The sequence below is a fragment of the Spinacia oleracea genome, chromosome 6, assembly GCF_020520425.1.
Source record: "Spinacia oleracea cultivar Varoflay chromosome 6, BTI_SOV_V1, whole genome shotgun sequence".
NCBI classification, from domain to species: Eukaryota; Viridiplantae; Streptophyta; class Magnoliopsida; order Caryophyllales; family Amaranthaceae; genus Spinacia; species Spinacia oleracea.
Genome location: NC_079492.1, coordinates 79,517,606 through 79,536,038, shown reverse-complemented (window position 1 = coordinate 79,536,038; position 18,433 = coordinate 79,517,606). Strand labels below are relative to the sequence as shown.

The following is an 18,433-nucleotide window of genomic DNA, read 5'->3' as shown; positions in this document are numbered from 1 at the left end:
AAAATATCCAAAAAAAAAAGGTTGGTCCCTTTCAACGAAATCTTGCTTTCGCACGTCAATTATAAAACTAAAATATCCCAAGTTGTTGGAACTTATACTTTAGTATAAGTTGTTAGTTTGTTTCCTTAGTTTAGGAAGTTTGTTACTAGAATACTAACTTGTACATATGTTAGTATAAATACCTAGGCTTGTATTATTTTCATTAATAACACAATTAATAAAATGTAGTCTTTAGTTTTTCTCTCAAAGCTCACGAGCTTCCAAGGCTCAACAATGGCTACTTGCTTTCTTCTTCCTTTCTTCTTCCTATTTCCTCAATTCTAACATGGTATCAGAGCGGGAAGTCGGGAACGACCCCGGCTCTTCAATTCCGCATAATTTTTCGTTCAAATCATCTCATCAAATTTTCCCCAATTTTTCTTTTTGCTTCGAATTTTTTGTCAAATTGGGTCAAAAGTCGACGAATTAGGGTTTTAATTCACCCTAATATCTCATAATTACTCTCACAAACCTTCTTAACATCTTGAATCAAACGAATTTTGATTCTTGAGGTTTCCCCAAATTCTAGGGTTCTTGAAGATTTTCGTATTTTTGCAAAATCTGGGTATTGGAGATAGATTCAGTGTGTGGGTTTTCGATGCAAGTAGCATTTCCGCGTTCGGCAATCTATTTTTAATCGAAGGATTGAATATTTTTGGTCGGTGTTTCTCGGAGGTTTGGTTGCAATTCTTGGGTTCGTTGTTTGGAGCAAGGCATCCTTATTCCTCAGTCGGCAATGGGTCCAATGTTCTTCTTCCGTCGTCGTCTGCTTCTGCTAAGATTCGGTTTGATTTCTTGGTCTTCTTGATTAATTCATTTGATTACAATTCGCTGCTTGATGAATTTTGGAGAATTTCTGGGTGTTTTTGTTCCTGTAAACAACATAAAACAGAATCTCCGCAATTTCTTTGGGAAATATCTGCAATTGTTTTTTGGCAATTTTGTCTTGCTTTTTGCTGAGTTCTGTGAAATCCTTCGTCAATCGTCAACCATGACTAAATCAAGCCATAGTGGCTCAATTTTTAGCGTCGTTTTAGCCGAAATACCAGGATTTAATTCCCAATTTCCTTTGTTCAATTGAATTTTTCGAATTATGGGTTTGTTAATGGGTTAATTGCTTTGGTTTGTACAACTGTTGATAGCCCTCAATTGTTGGAGGTTTATTTTTGGTACCCATTATCATTTTCTTGATTACCCATTTCAACCTTCTTCAATTAATTACTAAGAAAAGGAGATATTTCACAAGGAAATGGTGAACTACCTTTGTCAAAGGGAATTAAGAGAAAATCAAATTCTGATAGATTCGTTGTAGATGATAGCATTCTAGACAGGAAACTTGCTGAAAGACTCCTACAAAGTTGTTCTTGCAAAGTGACAGTGATGGGTTTGGATGAAGAAAATAGTTCAGTTGGGTGTACTTCTGGGATGAAGGTGCATTTGGATATTCCCTACTTTGTGATTTGACCAAATTTTTGGTGACCAACCACACAAGTGCATTAACACTCCAGGTTCTGTGAAATGCCAAGGGAGTTGTTGCCAGTGGCAACATTTTAGGTTGATTTCCCAGAAACAGTTCCTATAAGGACTGTGAATAAGCAATGTTCTTCAAGGCTTCATGTAGTTCTGATGTTGCAGCAGAAGCCATATTTTTTTCTGGTGTTGAGATTTGTTTTGTGATGACTAAACAGATGTTGAGGTTTGTTTTGTGATGACCCAACAAAGGTTGAGGTCGATTTTGTGACCCATAGAGGTCCTTTCTTATTGATCCATAAAGATCAATTTCATGGTCATTGTGATCATTCTTTTGATGAGACCCATTGTGGCTCATTCTTTCAGACCCATAGAGGTCATTTTCAGACCCATAGTGGTCCTCTTTCCGACCCATAGTGGTCAGTTTTCGACCCAAAATGGTCAATTCTCAAAAGACCCAAAGGGTCAAATTCTCAAATTTTTCTTTTTTGATCAATTTCTATCTTCAGCTTTCATTTTCATAGCTGAATTTCTCACTCTTTTCCTCTCAAACACATTATCCTTTATTCTTCACATTGGAGTTATGGTGTATGTGTGTGAGATTGGTTGATGATCAATGGTGTATTTTGGAGGACAGGAAACTGATTCATGGTGGTTAGATTTAACCACATTATCCTGATTCAACCACAGTATTCTGGTGGTGTTTTAATCCTTCATAACAACTTTGGAGAAGTGTTCACTGTACATTTGCAGAGGGCATCAGTAGGGCAGCAGGTTCCCTAGTTAAAGATACATTTGTCTCAGTTCAATACCAAGTGTTGAAGAAACGCAAAGCCTAGCGGTGTTCAGATACCTCCCGTTGATTGTGTGTCAACCTATCTTGACAGTGTTCCGGATGCTTTGGCTGCAATTCTCATCGCCAAGAGGAGCAACAACTACTTCATTTCAAGATTTCAAACTGAAAATGTTTATCACCATTTTCAGTTTGAGGGGGGGGTGTTGGAACTTATACTTTAGTATAAGTTGTTAGTTTGTTTCCTTAGTTTAGGAAGTTTGTTACTAGAATAATAACTTGTACATATGTTAGTATAAATACCTAGGCTTGTATTATTTTCATTAATAACACAATTAATAAAATGTAGTCTTTAGTTTTTCTCTCAAAGCTCACGAGCTTCCAAGGCTCAACAATGGCTACTTGCTTTCTTCTTCCTTTCTTCTTCCTATTTCCTCAATTCTAACACAAGTCTCTAATTCAACCCCAAGTCTCTGATTTCATACGGAGTACAAATTAAGTAAAGATAACTTTACGCAACAAAAAAAATAAAATCAACCAAACTTATGCAAGGATAAATTTCGGTTTAATCACTTAAAACTGAATATTAAGTTATAGTCAACTTCTGAATGTCCAAGATATAGAAATTGTATGCATTCTTTCAGAGATGTCACAATGTCATTTGCATCATTACAAATGAGCAGAACCTGTATTTATAACCCAAGAAGCTGGGTTCAGTTTCAATTCTATAATTTCAAGTACTCCAGCTGAAAAAGTTTCAGAATACTGATTTAGTTTCTCAATCTCAAATCTAAAATCAAGGGAGGATCCCATGTTGGTGCTCGAATCCTCAATAATAAATCGATCATGCAGACCAGACTGCTGTCTTGGTCATCAAATCAGAGTAAGTGTGGTTTCTATGCGAGTTTGTCAGCTGCAACATCACTTGGAAGATCAAGTCCATTTGGAATTTTTCCAGGGAAGTTTGTCATTGGAGAATCAGCAGACGCCATACTGCATTGTCAGAATGTAACCATCAAAACAATATGAGGGTAAAAGGTAGTTCAGGAACTGTGTTCAAATAGATAGGCTCACCATTTGTCCACAAAAACCATTGAACGCAGTTCACAGTTAGCAAAGCTGCAGAAGCCAGGAAGAAGATTCAGACGCCAGCCATAACGAATTAAAGTTTAAATGAGCAGAACATAGAAGAGTGATTGTATAGTCAGAGATGCAGTTACAATGTCAAAATTAGGGGACAAAGAAAATTCAGGACTAGTATCTATTCTACTAAAAGCCAGGAAATGCTAAAAGCCTAGCAATCTCAGTTTTCATTTTTTGTTAATTCGTACGATGAGTGTAAAAGTTGTAACATGAACTTAACATTAGTTATCAATTCATTGTTCATAAACAAATTTTATATAATTACATATATTTCATGTAGTTTCGAAAAAGTTGTTTTCAGTTTTTAAGCAAACAAAATATTTAACGATAATGAACAAGCTGTAAGCTATACTATCAATTCTAAGTACTTCATGTTTAGCATTTTAAGGAGAAGGCGGTAGAGCACTTACTGTGTACATATTTCATCTTTCACCACCTGATGACAATCTTTTCCAAAAGCACTGAGTGTATGAAACAGAAAACCACTGTGGCTAACAATAGCAATCTCCTTCTCACTCCGGGTCCATAGCCTTAATCATAGATGTAACAGAAATTAAAAAATGTTAAGTAAAGCAGAGTGCAGTAGTACACTAATTTGAAATCATGAGCAAATGATACCAATTCAGGAATTTCATTCCTCTTTTGGCGAGTTCTTCATCCGTCTCTCTTAAATCCTCTTTCCACAATACGTCCTCGTCGTTTTCAATCTGAAGTTCAGATATTTTGCATGTGAGAAAATAACACACACAAGTCAGGGGCAGTACTAGGATCATACAAGTGGATGCAATAAGTAGTTGATTCTCATATATAAAACCTTAGGCAGGAAAAGTTACTTGCCAGCGAGAAATCAATTGCAGGAAACAGTGTTTCATACTCTGTCTTACTCCTCCTTTTGTCGCATGGATGGACACCCTGCAAACAAAAATAGGGGAGAAAAAAAACCAATCACAGATGCACTGAAACACACACAGTACAATAATTATCAAAGAATTTCATGGTGGCATTCTGCTGTCAAATGGCACTTCTTGGATTATCCCTTCCATACAGGATGGCTTAACAATATACCCAAGTTTCTATTTATTTCAACATTCAACCAATTAAAGTAGACGAGACACACTATTTAGTGTGAATCCCACAAACCCTGCAAGTCCAACACTAAACAAATGCAATTTTCTGAAAACCAACTTATATAGTTATATCTCAATCTCAGGCAGTGAGGAACTGGGGATCATGTTTCAATAACTACCAATTATCACTTCATATGACCATAGGCTTTGCTCACATAGGTGTACAGCTAACAACAGAAGGTCTTTAAATCAACAGGTAGTAGTTTTTATAAAAGAAATTCTGCAAATCCATTCATTGTTCAAGCAAACAAAAGGGTACTTAAGCTAAAAAGGTTACCATTAAGGGAAGAAAAATAAAATCCTCACTGACACTCGTTTGGTGTCAAGGTTAGGGTGACAATTTATCTAACCAATAGCAAAATTGTGGAATAAACGTGCAAACTGCAAAGGATGATATTGATTTCCAGGAAACTTATTTAATTTAGCAAAAACTCTTCTACTTGAGGATTAAATGACATACCAAGTGTTCTCGACAAAGTTCAACTGCTAGAAATGGAGGGCAGCCAAAGCTAGAAATGCCAGGGCGACCACTGTTCCCTGCATCTGCTACCATGAGGGGCGTAACATCAACACCATCAGTATAAGCACCCCCTCCGAAAACTCCAACTGCAGTTTGGATGGTCCTACAAAGAAGTGCAAAAATTCATTCACAAGATAAATTCAGAAGATGATAATTGAACAACTGACCCTAAAGAACTAAAAGATTTCAAACTCATTAGACTCTTCGGAACACACTACATACATAACTTCCCCCCCCAACTATTCATTCTCTGGTCCTTTGCAGCAGTACTGCATCTTGGGTCTCTTTGCGTTTTCATAAGATAAAAACAGCTTATCATCACATAGGGCTAGGATTGTCCCTATCACTATGATTAACCCATGACAGCAACATTCTCACAAGACAAACCTAGAATAACTTTCGATATTCAGTAGACACGCACCTTGTCAAAGGAGATGTGATTACTAAGTCAATTTTCTTGGATAGTCCACTTCCTTGGACATGCTTCCGCAAATGATCAACCTATTAGACAAAAAAGAGAGAATAACGAACAGATAATACAACAACAAAAGAAGCACACAATGTCATAGATTTTCTTTAGCATTATCGAAGGTTGAGAGGGATTAAGGGAAAAATTATCATAAAAATGAGTTGGATCTACAACCTGCTCCCAACCACGAGAAGTTAGACTTGCGTCAAGATAGTCATAGGATAAGTATGCTTCAACATCTTTGTCTCCCGCAACATTGTGAAATCCTTGCGCGTGTCTTACCTGTCGAAATCATATTTCCATCCATCAAACATATGAACAATCCTGTATAAATGCTTCTCGTAAAAATCAGCCTCAGATGCCTACTATATAGAGTGTTAAACAGAAAGGAGTATAAGTTTAACACAAACCAAATGAATAGTTTTGCAGTGGTGCAATGGGTAGAGTCCTTGACCGGCTGAAGTATCCATGTCTATGAACGAGCACAAAACAAAATCAAGAGTTCAAGAATCAAGACTACAAAATTTCAATACCCATAACCCAACAGTAATTTAAAAGAAAAGACACCTAATATAACAACACAAAAAAAAAATCCTATAAACTAAGCATTTAAGCACAACTGCTCCATCGTAATTAGCAAAATAAAAAAGCATTTAAGCTCAATCACTCACCAGTACCACGTTACTTTTTTTAAACTGATGAGCTCATCATTAAATACTTTATTGTTATTTTCTAGTAGCATGACCCACTAAATTAAGCCTAAATGGGAGTAAGGATTTAAGCCTTGCACATTGGTTAAGGACTGAATAATTAACCCACTAAATTAAGCCTAAATGGGAGTAAGGAATCGAACCTGAAACGTATGGTACACATACACTCAGTTGTAAACACTAAAGTCAAGACCTCATTGGTACCAGTTTACATTTTATATGGTCACCTCCAGATTTAAAAAAAAAAAAAAGTTAACATCATGGATTATCTAACTTCCACTTTCTCCCCTAATGGACTATACACAGAGAATATTATCAACCGAAAAAATTGCGTGTCACTGTCATCAAGTAGCGACAGAAATTTAACATAGAGTCACTTGATTCAACAGTTAAAACACACAGATAATATACGAATATTCCCAGTTCCAAATTCATTATACACCATCAAATTTTACTTCAATTAACCACTTAAAAATTTAATAGAATAAAAATTAAGGAAATCATTTTTTCTCGACTTTTAACAGAATATCCTAATTTTATTTTATTTTTGACGGAAGAGAATATCCTGATCCTCACTTTTTAAGAATAATAAATATTCTTACAATCGAACAAACACATTTTAGCCCATTAAAACAACTTCTAGGACATTCAATTCACACTATTCTGAGGGAATCAATTAACACTATTCAAACAAATTAAAAAAAATAAAACCCAGAAGACATTGCACAAATTGTAACAAGAAAGAAGTAAAAAAAAATCAAGAACCCAGAACATTATCTTCCAACAAAAGCAAACAAATTAATTGTTACTAGATTTTCATGGTTAAGACAACAAATAAAGAGATGATGAATAATATAAACTTGTAATATTTCGAATTACTGAATGAGGATGATACCTGAAGAGAGAGAAACGAAACAGAGGGAAGAGGGATTGGATTTAATTTTCTGGAGAGTGAAAGAATTGAAATGATTATTACAATTAGTTATTTGCTGGGAATTACACAAAAAGTATTTATATGAAATCTTTGGAGAAAGATGAAAACAGAGGAGAGAGAAAGAAATCATTTGTTTATTTTGTTAATGTTGGTTTGTGTTCCTTTTTGGTTTGTTTGGGCCTTCATTCGAGATTTTTAGTGGACCCAATTGCTGTTATTTATAACGGGCTTACACGCTAACTTCCAATCATTTTGGGAAGGAATTTTTGTCAGAAAGGACCTTTTATATTCGAAAAATTGTGACAAAAACCTTTTAAAAAAAAAAGTTGTGAAATAGGACCTAAATTAGATTGTTTGTTGTGAATAAGGACCAAAACCTATTTTCCGGCAGTCAAACCCATTTCTCCGGTGTTGACCAAACGATTAATTTTTTTAAAAAAAAATTTCCCTCCAATATTTGCCCCCTAATTACCACCGTAGAACTAAAAATAAAATAAAAATATTCTCCTTTTCGCTCTCCTCTTTGCTCTGTCTTGCTCGCCATTTTTGTGCTCAAGCTTCTTCATGTTTTTCTTCAATTAGTTGCCTACAGTTAAAAAAAAAAATCAATCCCCCTTAAGAGTCGTTGCAATTCGTACCAGTAAGAGTAAAAGCCCCAAATATTTTGGTCCAATTCCTCCAATATTTGAACTCTCAAAATTAGGGTTCATAAGCTAATATTTTTTTGCTGCTTCTGTTTTACATGATAGATTGACAGAATGATTGTCAACTCTCATTTGGGGTCCTTTGGCTGCTAGACAGGATTTTGAATGAATGTCAGTTTCTGTCTCGTGTATTGGTGTGGAACTACAACTCAAATTAGATTGAATATCGAGAGTTCTTAGTCATTGTCACATAAATAATTATCTTGCCAATCTAAATGAACTGCAGTTTTGTTTCACGTGGTATTTTTTTTTCTGAGATAGTATGGGTTCTGTTTGTTTTCTCTAGTTTGGAGTTTGGACATCTATCCATTATGTACAACTATTTCTGTTCTGTAGAAAAGACATAAAATGCATCCATCCATATTTGATGACAAGGGACCAAGATCCAGTTCAAGACTCCTTTCCGAAAATCTGCCAAATACACCACCCATTGAGCCATCTTCTACAAATCTGGGACGCCCAAGGCAACGACTGGAAGCTCGGGTGTCATGAAACCAACTGTTCTAATCTAAATTTGAGCACAAAAATGGCGAGCAAGACAGAGCAAATTGGAGAGAGAAAAGGAGAATATATTTTAGTTTCTGAAGTTATACAAGGGGCAAATATTTGAGGGAAAGAATTAAAAAAATAAAAATAATCATTTTAATGGGGTGTTGTGCAAGGCACGTGGTGGTCAACGCCGGAGAAATGAGTTTGATTGCCGAAAAATGGGTCTTGGTCCCTATTCACAACAAAAAATCCGATTTGGGTCCTATCTCACAACTTTTTTTTAAAAGGTCCTTTGTCACAATTTTTCGAATATAAAAGGTCTTTTCTAACAAAAATTCCTTTTGGGAATTTATAAATTTTTAAATGGATCTGTGTTTTTTTTTTTTTTTTGATTTGGCTGCGTTTATATGGATCTGCTTCACACTAAATTTATTGTGGAACATGTCTAAAAAAAAGTTAATAATTTGATTTTAATTCATTTTGAGGTATTTATTAGGAGTATTAATGAATAAATTAACAAATTGGTTTCGTTAATACATTTGCTTGAATAACACAAAATTTTGTTTACAATGGGTGTACAGTAATTTACTGTATAGCAAGCCCATTTTAAGCAAGTCTATTGGACTCACATGTGTGAGTCCATTTGGATTCTTTATAATTTTTTTAAATTTTGAAAGGAAGTGGTGCTTCCTCTGTCACTCGTTCTTTCTCTCTCTTCAACCATGTTCCCCTCTTTTCTCTCTTTTCTCTCCCCTCCCTCTCTTCTGTGATCGAACTCTTGCGATTTCTTCGCGATTTCTTCTGCAATTTCTTCGCGATTTCTTCTGCGATTTGGCTGCGTTTACCTTGATTGTTCTTCAAGGTTAGTTTTCTAAAAAAAAACTCCGTGTTTTCGTTTTTTGATATTTAGGTTTTCATATTTTAGGCTTTCTACTGGATTTATTCTGCGAATTATGTTGAGATTTTAATTTTTGTGTTTGTGTGTTGCGATTTTTTCTGTGTGTTTTATTTAGGTTTTATCGAATGTTGCGATTTTTAGGTTTTATCGATTGTTTGTTTTTGCTGCGATTTTTTCCTTAGCATAGATATGCTAGCTTGTTAGTCTGTTCTTTGTTCACAGTTCAATTGCACGGTTGTTTTAGTAAAGTTGTTTGGCTGTTTGTTGAAGTGATTTGATTTTGATTTGTGTGCGATGGGGCAGAGATACTTTTCAAAGCATAATTTTTTTATTTTATGCTTTGATTTAGGTTTTCTACTAGATTTTCTACTACGTTTTATTGATTGTTGTTAAAGTTTATAAATATGTTGTTAAAGTTAAGGTTATTCAAGTAAAAGTGAAGAAAATCGTATTAAAAGTTAAGATGATATACCTTTACCAATGTGCAAGCAATTGTTGAATACTTGAATGTGCATCCTTTAGGTTTGTTTTCATCCTACATTTTATGGATCTGAGTAAACCAGTTTATCAGTTGTAGGCAAATGAATGTACAAGAAAACAGTAAAAAGACGTTTATTAAATTGAAATGAAACTAAAGTTACCTCAAGAAATGTCATGTCTGTGCAAGGGTCTATCTGCCCTCTTTCATTAGACTAGGTTGGTTGAACCCCGCACAAGTCCTTTGCTGCGCTTTTCTTGTGAATTATGCTCCAATTTTTTTTTATTTCAATCTATACTATATATTAAAAGGCGTTTATAAAATAGCATACGTGACACGTGGCGCTCTGCTTATGGGTAGTTCGCTTCAAGTAAGTTTTATATACATTAAAAAAATGTCAAATATGATTAGCATAATGTTTGAACTCTTGATCTTGAGTTTAAACAATAAAGCTTTTACCACCAAGCTATTAAATATTTCATGTTATCATTGCAAAAGAAGTTATATATAAGTAAATGTGAATGTTGTTAACGTAGTAACCCGGGGCATCGCCCGGGCCCAAAAACTAGTTGTTTGTTATATGTTGCGATTTACTTTTGATAACTTAACTCTAACTGCAAAAAGTCTAACTTTTACATTTTTACCTTTTTCAGCTAATGTAGTCTTTCAATATGTTTTATTTCACACCTTGTAGTTTTCCATGTTAAAGTTGTAGTTCTGTAGGTTAAAGTTGTGAAAATTGTTCTAAAAGTTAAGACAGTCTTCCCTCATATGAAATCTAAAATTTGCTTTTAATAACTTAACTTTAACTGCAAATAGTTCAACTTTTACATTTTTACATTTTTCAGCTGATGTGAGTCTAACTTTTCCAATGATTCTTTAATTACATCATTGAATTATGGCAAGATGTAAAAGTACTAATAAGAGTCATGTTTTATGGACTGAAGAGGAACATGTACAAGATGAGGAGATATATTATCCTGATTCGGACGAATATGTAAATGATAATAAGGACGAATATGTAAATGATGATGAGGATCACATTTTAATTGGTGATGAGGATGATGTTGCTGCTGAAGGAAATAGTGCCCTTGGTCCAAGTATGCATTCTATGTTAAGTCTAATAAATGCGGTTCAGTATTAATGAAACAAGTTAATAATTCAGTGAGATCAAGTGAGCTGAATGCCTAGCTAGAGGCCGCTTCAGTTCAAGTGGAATTAATGATATTAATCCACAGCTTACTCTTGACTGAACCCGTAGGGTCACACAAATAGTACGTAAACGGATCAAGTATTTAATGGCATTAAATACTCCAACTATGGATATTCGGAATCGACGGATCTTGGTTTCAGTGGGAGCTGAGATCGTCACAGGCAAGAAATGAATACTCCGGAAACGATGATATTGCCGGAAACGGAAATATGGATCGTATCGGAAATATAAATATTATCCAAGTCGTAGATGTTGCCGGAAACGGAAACATGGTACGTATCGGGAAATATTATCGGAAATAGAAATATTGCCGGAATCGGAAATATTGCCGGAAACGGAAATATTGTCTGAATCGGAAATATTATCGGAATCGGAAAATAATTCCGGAAACGGAAATATTAAATATTTGTTCGAAACGGAAATTAATTTCGGAATCGGAAATGTTAAATATTGTTCGTATCGGAAATGAATTCCGGAATCGGAAATTTAATCGGAAGCGTATCGTACGAATAAGCATCGGACGAGGCCTGCCGGACGAGGGCCCAACACGAAGCCAGGCCATCGCCCAGCAAGCCAAGCGCGCCACACGAACAGCCAAGGCCACGCCAGGCCCAGCGCAAGGCCAGGCCCAGCAGGCCGTGGCAGCGCGCACAGCGCGCGCAGCGCGCGCAGCTGCGAGCAGTGGGCTGCGAGCATTGCTGCAGCTCGCGTGGGCTTGTAGCTCGCGTGGGCCGTGCGGCCGTGTGGGCTGTGCGCGGGCATGGCCTGCACGCTTGCGGGTCATGCTCGCGTAGGTGTTTGTGTTCGCATACGAAACCTAAAACGTGCAGAATTCGTTTAATGATTAAATTCCTAATTCTATTTGATAAATTAATTAAATAAGAGTTTTATTATAATTCTAATTTAATTAATTCGTATCCTAATAGGATTCCAATTCTCTTTCCATACCCCTATAAATATGTGGCCTGGGTTCACAATTTATAACGGGTTTTCAAGTATTCAAAGTGAGTTTTTGAGAGAAAAATTCAGTCACACATCTTGCTCAAAAGTGCCGAAAATTTATAGTACCTTAAGGGCGATTCTAGTTGGTCAATCTTAAGGCGGATCCGGACGTGCTGTGGACTATCTACGGAGGGACGACACTTGGAGTCCTAAAGACTTGTTCTTGTTCGGTTCGGGCGCAGCTAGGGAAGGCACGCAACAAAGAGTATGCATCTAAACTATGCTAAATGATTATGTGTAAATAATATGTATTCCTGGCTTAATGGTTGTTTCCGCATGATTTATGAATTGTCATATGTATCATAACCTAACAGTGGTATCACGAGCCTCTTATTATTTTCATAATCTAAATTGCATGAACATGGTTAAATATTACAAATTTGCAAGAATTAAAAGGGGTGATTAATTTTCGTAATTGTTAATTAATTGCAAATTGCGTTTATTTAAGTATATGTACGCAGTTTTTCGGCAGTTTCTTCGTTACTCATCCAAATCGAGTGATTTTTTTGTCAATTCCGCATGTAAAAGGCATTCTAAAATTTTGACAAAAACAGTATTTTTCTGCCGAACCCAGAATTCTCAAATTCGAAGCCTAACTATGACTTTTCGAAGGTTTTAGTTTTTCGAATGCGAAATTTCGTAAATTTAAGATGTTAAATGAAATATTTGCGATTCTTGTTGATAAATCTTGAATTTTTGATTGACCTACTGTATATGTTTAACAAGTTTGAATGCCTAGCCTTGTTAATTATGCAATCTAATTTGTAATTATGATTAATTTGTTGAAAATTAGAATAATTTAGAATTAGTTTGATTTTCATAATTAATTATAATTTAATTAGATACCTATGATTAAAAACCACCATAAAAATTGTAAATTTATGATAAATTTTAAATTTTTATGACCTAGACTTGAATCCATGTTAATCAGAAATCAATTGAATAATAAATTTTCGATTTTTCGCCCTAAAATTATGAAATTAATATTATTTATTAATTTGTCATTAATTTTAAATATAAATTTTTAAATTTTATGCGATTCGTTCATATAACTTGCACGCACAAAGCAATGGGCGCTTCGTGTTACCCTTAAGGGGTGTTGTATAGTGCGGGCATGCGACGACGAGCAAGGGAGCTCGTCGCCCATGCGGCACGAATGCAATGAGCAAGGGCATGGTGCACGAGCACAAGGCAGCAGCCCTGCCTTGTGTCGTGGGCCACGAGCTATGGACGAATGGGCATGGGCGAAGGCAAGGCACGGCAGTCGCGTGTGGGCAGCAAGCGAGCTGCGCCACAACACGCACTGCCTCGCGCAGCCTCGCGCGCAGCGAGCGCAAGCTCGCGTGCCACGAGTGCTGCGCCCAGCATCGATCGCGCGCAGGGAGCAATTGCTCGCGCACAGCGAGCGATGGCTCGCGTGCATCGAGCGCTGGAGCGCGCGCAGCAAGCGCTGGAGCGCGCGCAGCAAGCGCTGGCGAGCGCGCGCAGCGAGCGATGGCTCGCGTGCATCGAGCGCTGGCGCGCGCGCAGCGAGCACCAACTTGTGCGATGGCTTGCGATGGGTAGATGCAGCAGCTATGCGACGAGCGCATGGGCTGCGCGCATATGGCCAGCGATGGCTGTGTGCGTGTGGCCCATGGGCGTGCGATGCGTAGGGTGTTTGCATTACGATTAGATCGTTTTGAATGTTTAATTTGAAATTTTCAGTTTACGTAATTTTAATTAATTTTAAAATTAATAATTTAAATTATTTTCTTGGATTTTGATTTTGAATATTGTAATTATAATAAATTTTATTTATTCTAATTATTTTACTAAAATTAAAATCATGAATTAATTTAAATACGACTGAAATCAAATTAAAACTTTTGGATTCAATTATAAATTTATATGGGCTTTAAATTTTAATTAAATTTGTATGTTTCCGGTTAGACTTGAAATACATTTTTATGTTTAAAATTAGTAAAGCATATGAATTTATTGGTTTAAGTGGGAGCGCTTTTAGTCATAAACTCTTGATTAGGTCTACAAATCCTTAAGGTTAAAACAACTTGATTAGAATTAATAAGGACTGAATAATTGGTAGATTATTGGTGCCCTTGATTAATTGCTGCAAATGTTTACGTGATGCATAATGTGTTTTACTAACCAGCTATGTGGGCCATTCATGATAATGAATGGGTGAATGGTATATATTGTATATGTACTGTTTTGCAGGTTATGAAGTGATTAGTATGGCCCAAATAGGATAGAAAATATGGTCTGCGTACCATTAATTTGAATGTAATTGGTCTAAAGTACCAAAGTTGTTTTTCAAATTCAAATATGGTCTGCGTACCATCAAATAGTTGTAATTAGTTTTAATTATAGCTTATCCTATTTGAAGAAAATGGTGCCTCCCACGGAGATTTTCGAGACGGACTTTGAAGTTAAAGCTTCAAGATGAAGTCGGGCCATACTAGATCACGTTTATCTTATGCATGCTTTAAGTTATTTATTGCTTTAAATATGTCTTAATTATGCATGAGATTGTGGCTTGATTATGTTGCATGATTAAGGATTTTAGTTCACTTAAAATCTAACCAACATAGTAAGAGCCTTAAGTTCCAAACTTAAAAAATTGAGTTATAAGGTGCCATGCCAAAATATACACTTGCTTGGATATCCTTTACATCAATCTAGTAATAGTTTTCGCTCAGCGAGGTGTTACTTATTGGCCCTAAAGGGGCAAGGTACACAAATAATTGTGAGTACATGTTAGTTTTGGTGAAACTCAACGATATAAGTAAGGAGTCCTTTTATGTCGTGGCAAAATCGATAGGTTTACCTAATAAGTTCTTAGACGTACCTATCAACCAAGAATAGTTTCTAGACTATTAGCAAAAGGTTTTTGCTTACCTAAGATGTTTTAGAATTAAGTCGACAAACTGTGCTTAATTCTTCAATGATTTTAGGATCTTGGAATCATTTTATTCACACCCGCCAGAACAATAAATTCGAATAAAATGCTAATAACTTGTTGAAATTGCATGATTGCTTTAATTTTCAAGTTATTACTCATGATAAATGTTTAGACTTTGCATGCTTCAATGTATGTTTTAATTATTGTTTAAAATAAAAATCTTGCACTGCAGTAAATCCTTTTAGAAAGGTAACAGTAAATTTCCTCGATTGGTAGTGAATCCAAGAACGATTCACGGAAATGAGAGAAAATGAGCAATTTAAAATGTACGTTTCTTATAGCGACTTTTATGGTTGTTTTCGAGTATCAAAATCGAATGGCAAACCAATTGGTGCTTGTGAATTCAAAATACACTGTAGTTTTGAGATCATAAAGCATTGAGCTTAAACGCTCAGCTTTACCAATGGTTAACAACCTAAACATCCTTGTCCATTTAATTCTCGAATGAGTCTAGTCCCTAGACATTCGAATAGATCGATGCTTAGAGAACTTTAGAAGCTTCTGGTAAGATCATCTAGTTGAACAAATATTCAACATAAATTAAAATGGTAAAAACCTTGTTGGTGACATTGGACATGTCTAACAAATTATAAAAGTCAACACTAAAGAAATCGATTCTTAAGACTATAAGAAAGGGTACAAGAAATAGGAAAACGAGGAACAAATGAAAGGAATTTACGATTCCGTTTCTACCTATAAGTTCATGTTTAAAGAGAAGTGACCTAGCAATCAAACTTCCTTGGTATCATATACCGCTTGAGGTTCTTACTTCGGTAATAACTCAAACAATGGAAGCTAGGATACACTAATGACCTACAAGTGGGAAATGAAGCATGGAAATGCTACATTAGTTGTAGGGTCATCTAGTTTGTTTTAAGTCCTTTCAAAGGCTGGAACTTAATGGCTATTTTGTTCCATAATCAGCATACCTAAATTTCTGCTTCAAACACAGAAAGACTCACATTCAGAAGAACAAAAACAATGCTTGTTTGTTTGTTTATTTGAATGAAATGGTCAATTACAGGTTGAGTCAATATGCTTGATTAAAACAAACAACTCTTTAAAGAACTTTACTAGGTTCAAATCAAACCCTTGATTTGAGTTCCATTAATCTTTGGCATTGTTGCTTAGACCATATCAACAAGTTAACATTCATAAGCTCTATTTTGATGGACTTTTTGAAAGTTGGTTGATTTCTAGATCAACTTAAGACAAGCTAGTCTTACTTGTTGAAAGTAACAAAGAATATGAACTATTGTTAGAACGCCTAGACGATAGAGTTCAAAGCTAAAGAAAGGTTTTATGACTTTATTATTTCACACAGACTTGAGTGAATATAGGTTTATTTACTCAATGTGATATAAGTTTGAATCTGTTTGGCTAGTTCAAAGATTCAGAAGTATAAATCCCACTTGGTAAGAAATCATAAAGATCTAGGTTAGATCATGTTGATGATTACTTAAATCAAGAATGATCATCAATGATTGTGTAGTAAAATTCACAATCTAGCTCCATAAGATATGGCATATCTAAGTTGGAATGATCGAAGTCGATTAGTACTTGATTCGATCAATGATGGATCATAAAGACTTTTCCTTTAATTTCTAAAACAAAATGCTCAACTACCACCAAACTAAACTAAATTCGTCAAAGCTATAGAAAAGAAATTTCAGAATATCTTTTCGATAATATATATCTAGAGAGTTGCTAAACTCAGTGGGAGCTTAGTGTTTGTTATTCAACAAACTAAGGCCCAAGTATAGATATATGTTTCATTGTGATTTATTCAAATGAGACACAAGGGTATTGTTTCTACCACGAATTTTTGAGAACATAATGTTTGTTTGCTCGAAATGATGTCCTTTTGGAGATTCGTTTCCAAAATGACAAGTCGGAGAAAATAGACCTCGAAAGTTTTCGAGGCGAACAACAAACATAAACGGACATTCCAGAGGCTTTTCGAAGTGCTTCAGAAAATCCGAACTTATTCTTTAAGGACTTTAGAAGTGGCTTTAAAGAATAGACATCTCTTAGAAGACTTTACAAGTGCTTCAAGGAGAACAGAATATTCAAAGGACTTTCAAGTGGCTATTGATATTCTATTGTTTGATGTTCTATACCCAAGTAGGCATAGAATTCAAGTCACTGAAACTATGAGATCCTTCTATTAGATAGTGAAGAAACATAGAGATCAGGTCAATGAAACTATGAGATTCTTCTATTAAATAGTGAAGAAACCTACAACTTGCAGTCAAACTATTATCATGTAGATTAATAAGTTTGTGACTTGTAAGAAAGCTATGACAAAACCCAGATTCCCTAAAATGGTTAGAGGCCATATATAGACTCAAATGTTTTGATGACAAAATTGAAATTTTGTTGATTTGCAAGAATAGGTTAACACCTGTTGGTTGCAAATTTGTTTTAAGGATAAAAACCATCAAACATGGAATTGTGTTCACACACAAAGCTAGATTAGTTGCTAAAGGTTACAAGCAAATTCATGGCATGGATTGTGTTGAAACCTCATGCAAAATCGTAATGCTTAAGTCTATAATTCAAGCAATGATTGCATATTGGTACATATGGCAATTGGATGACAAAACGTGTTCCTCAATCAAATGTTGGAATATAATATGTACATGGTATGTCATAGAATTTGTGGATCCAAATAAATGCTTGAAAAGGAAAGCTAGCCTATAAAATCTAAGTACAGATTTAAGCAAGCAATTGGGAATTGGAACTGTATTTTAAGTGAAGCTAATAAGCATTATAGTTTCATAAAATATACATGATTCTTATAGATGTATAAGAAGTTTAGTGGGAGTACATAAAAACTTATTTGGTCCTATGTGTATCACACACATATCTCTCTATTGTGAAATAACATTCAAATACTAATGACTTAGATTTGAAATTATTCATCAATAATGGACCATGGCGAAACTTAGTACATACTGGGTATTAAGATCTATTTACAAAGATCTTATGATATTTTTTTAGATTAAGTAATGGCATTTACTAAATCAAACACGAAAGTCTCCATTGGAGATATTCGACCCATGTGAATAAATCTAAGTAAAAGAATGTTTGAACTATGTATAAGCATTTACTAAGTTAACATCAAAGAATCTAATGAGATTCTTCACCTATATTATATGTCAAAGAATTTAGCTGGATTCAGTATCTACTGAAATTGAATGAGCTAAAAGTTACATGAATAGAATTCAATTGGGAATTATTCTGCAAAAGAATTTATCATGTATGATATAATATGAGGATCGCCAAAAACGTATCGTATGACTTTAGCCATGACGAACATATACCAATCTCTATTGATCTAAGTAAAGATCAACTAGATTGAGATCAAGAATACTTATGGTACTTGAAAAGGTACATAGGAATAGTTCTTGATTCAAGGAAATAAAGATATGCTAAATATTGATACTACACGCATAAACACTGGCAAAGGATCAAGCAAG

The 18,433-nt window shown here is 35.1% G+C and overlaps 1 protein-coding gene across 1 annotated transcript; it reads right to left on the bottom strand.

Annotated features, from left to right (window-relative positions):
• Positions 1-2,860: 2,860 nt before the first annotated feature.
• Positions 2,861-7,383, bottom strand: LOC110800228 (phosphoglycerate mutase-like protein 1). Its single transcript, XM_022005529.2, has 10 exons — positions 7,167-7,383; positions 5,972-6,033; positions 5,736-5,843; positions 5,514-5,593; positions 5,033-5,195; positions 4,283-4,357; positions 4,064-4,152; positions 3,856-3,975; positions 3,377-3,421; positions 2,861-3,295 (listed from the first exon to the last, which is right to left on the bottom strand). Exons 1-10 carry the CDS (start codon positions 7,333-7,335, stop codon positions 3,199-3,201), a joined length of 1,008 nt encoding a protein of 335 aa, XP_021861221.1. The 5' UTR covers positions 7,336-7,383; the 3' UTR covers positions 2,861-3,198.
• Positions 7,384-18,433: the final 11,050 nt, after the last annotated feature.

Bases quoted from the DNA above. Each gene is read 5' to 3' on its own strand.
- LOC110800228 (XM_022005529.2), bottom strand. From the start codon at position 7,335: ATGATTTCTTTCTCTCTCCTCTGTTTTCATCTTTCTCCAAAGATTTCA. The intron at 5,594-5,735 runs GTTGTAGATCCA...TTTGTCTAATAG, and splicing joins CTTCTCGTGGTTGGGAGCAG to GTTGATCATTTGCGGAAGCA. The intron at 5,196-5,513 runs GTGCGTGTCTAC...ACTTCTTTGTAG, and splicing joins ATCACATCTCCTTTGACAAG to GACCATCCAAACTGCAGTTG.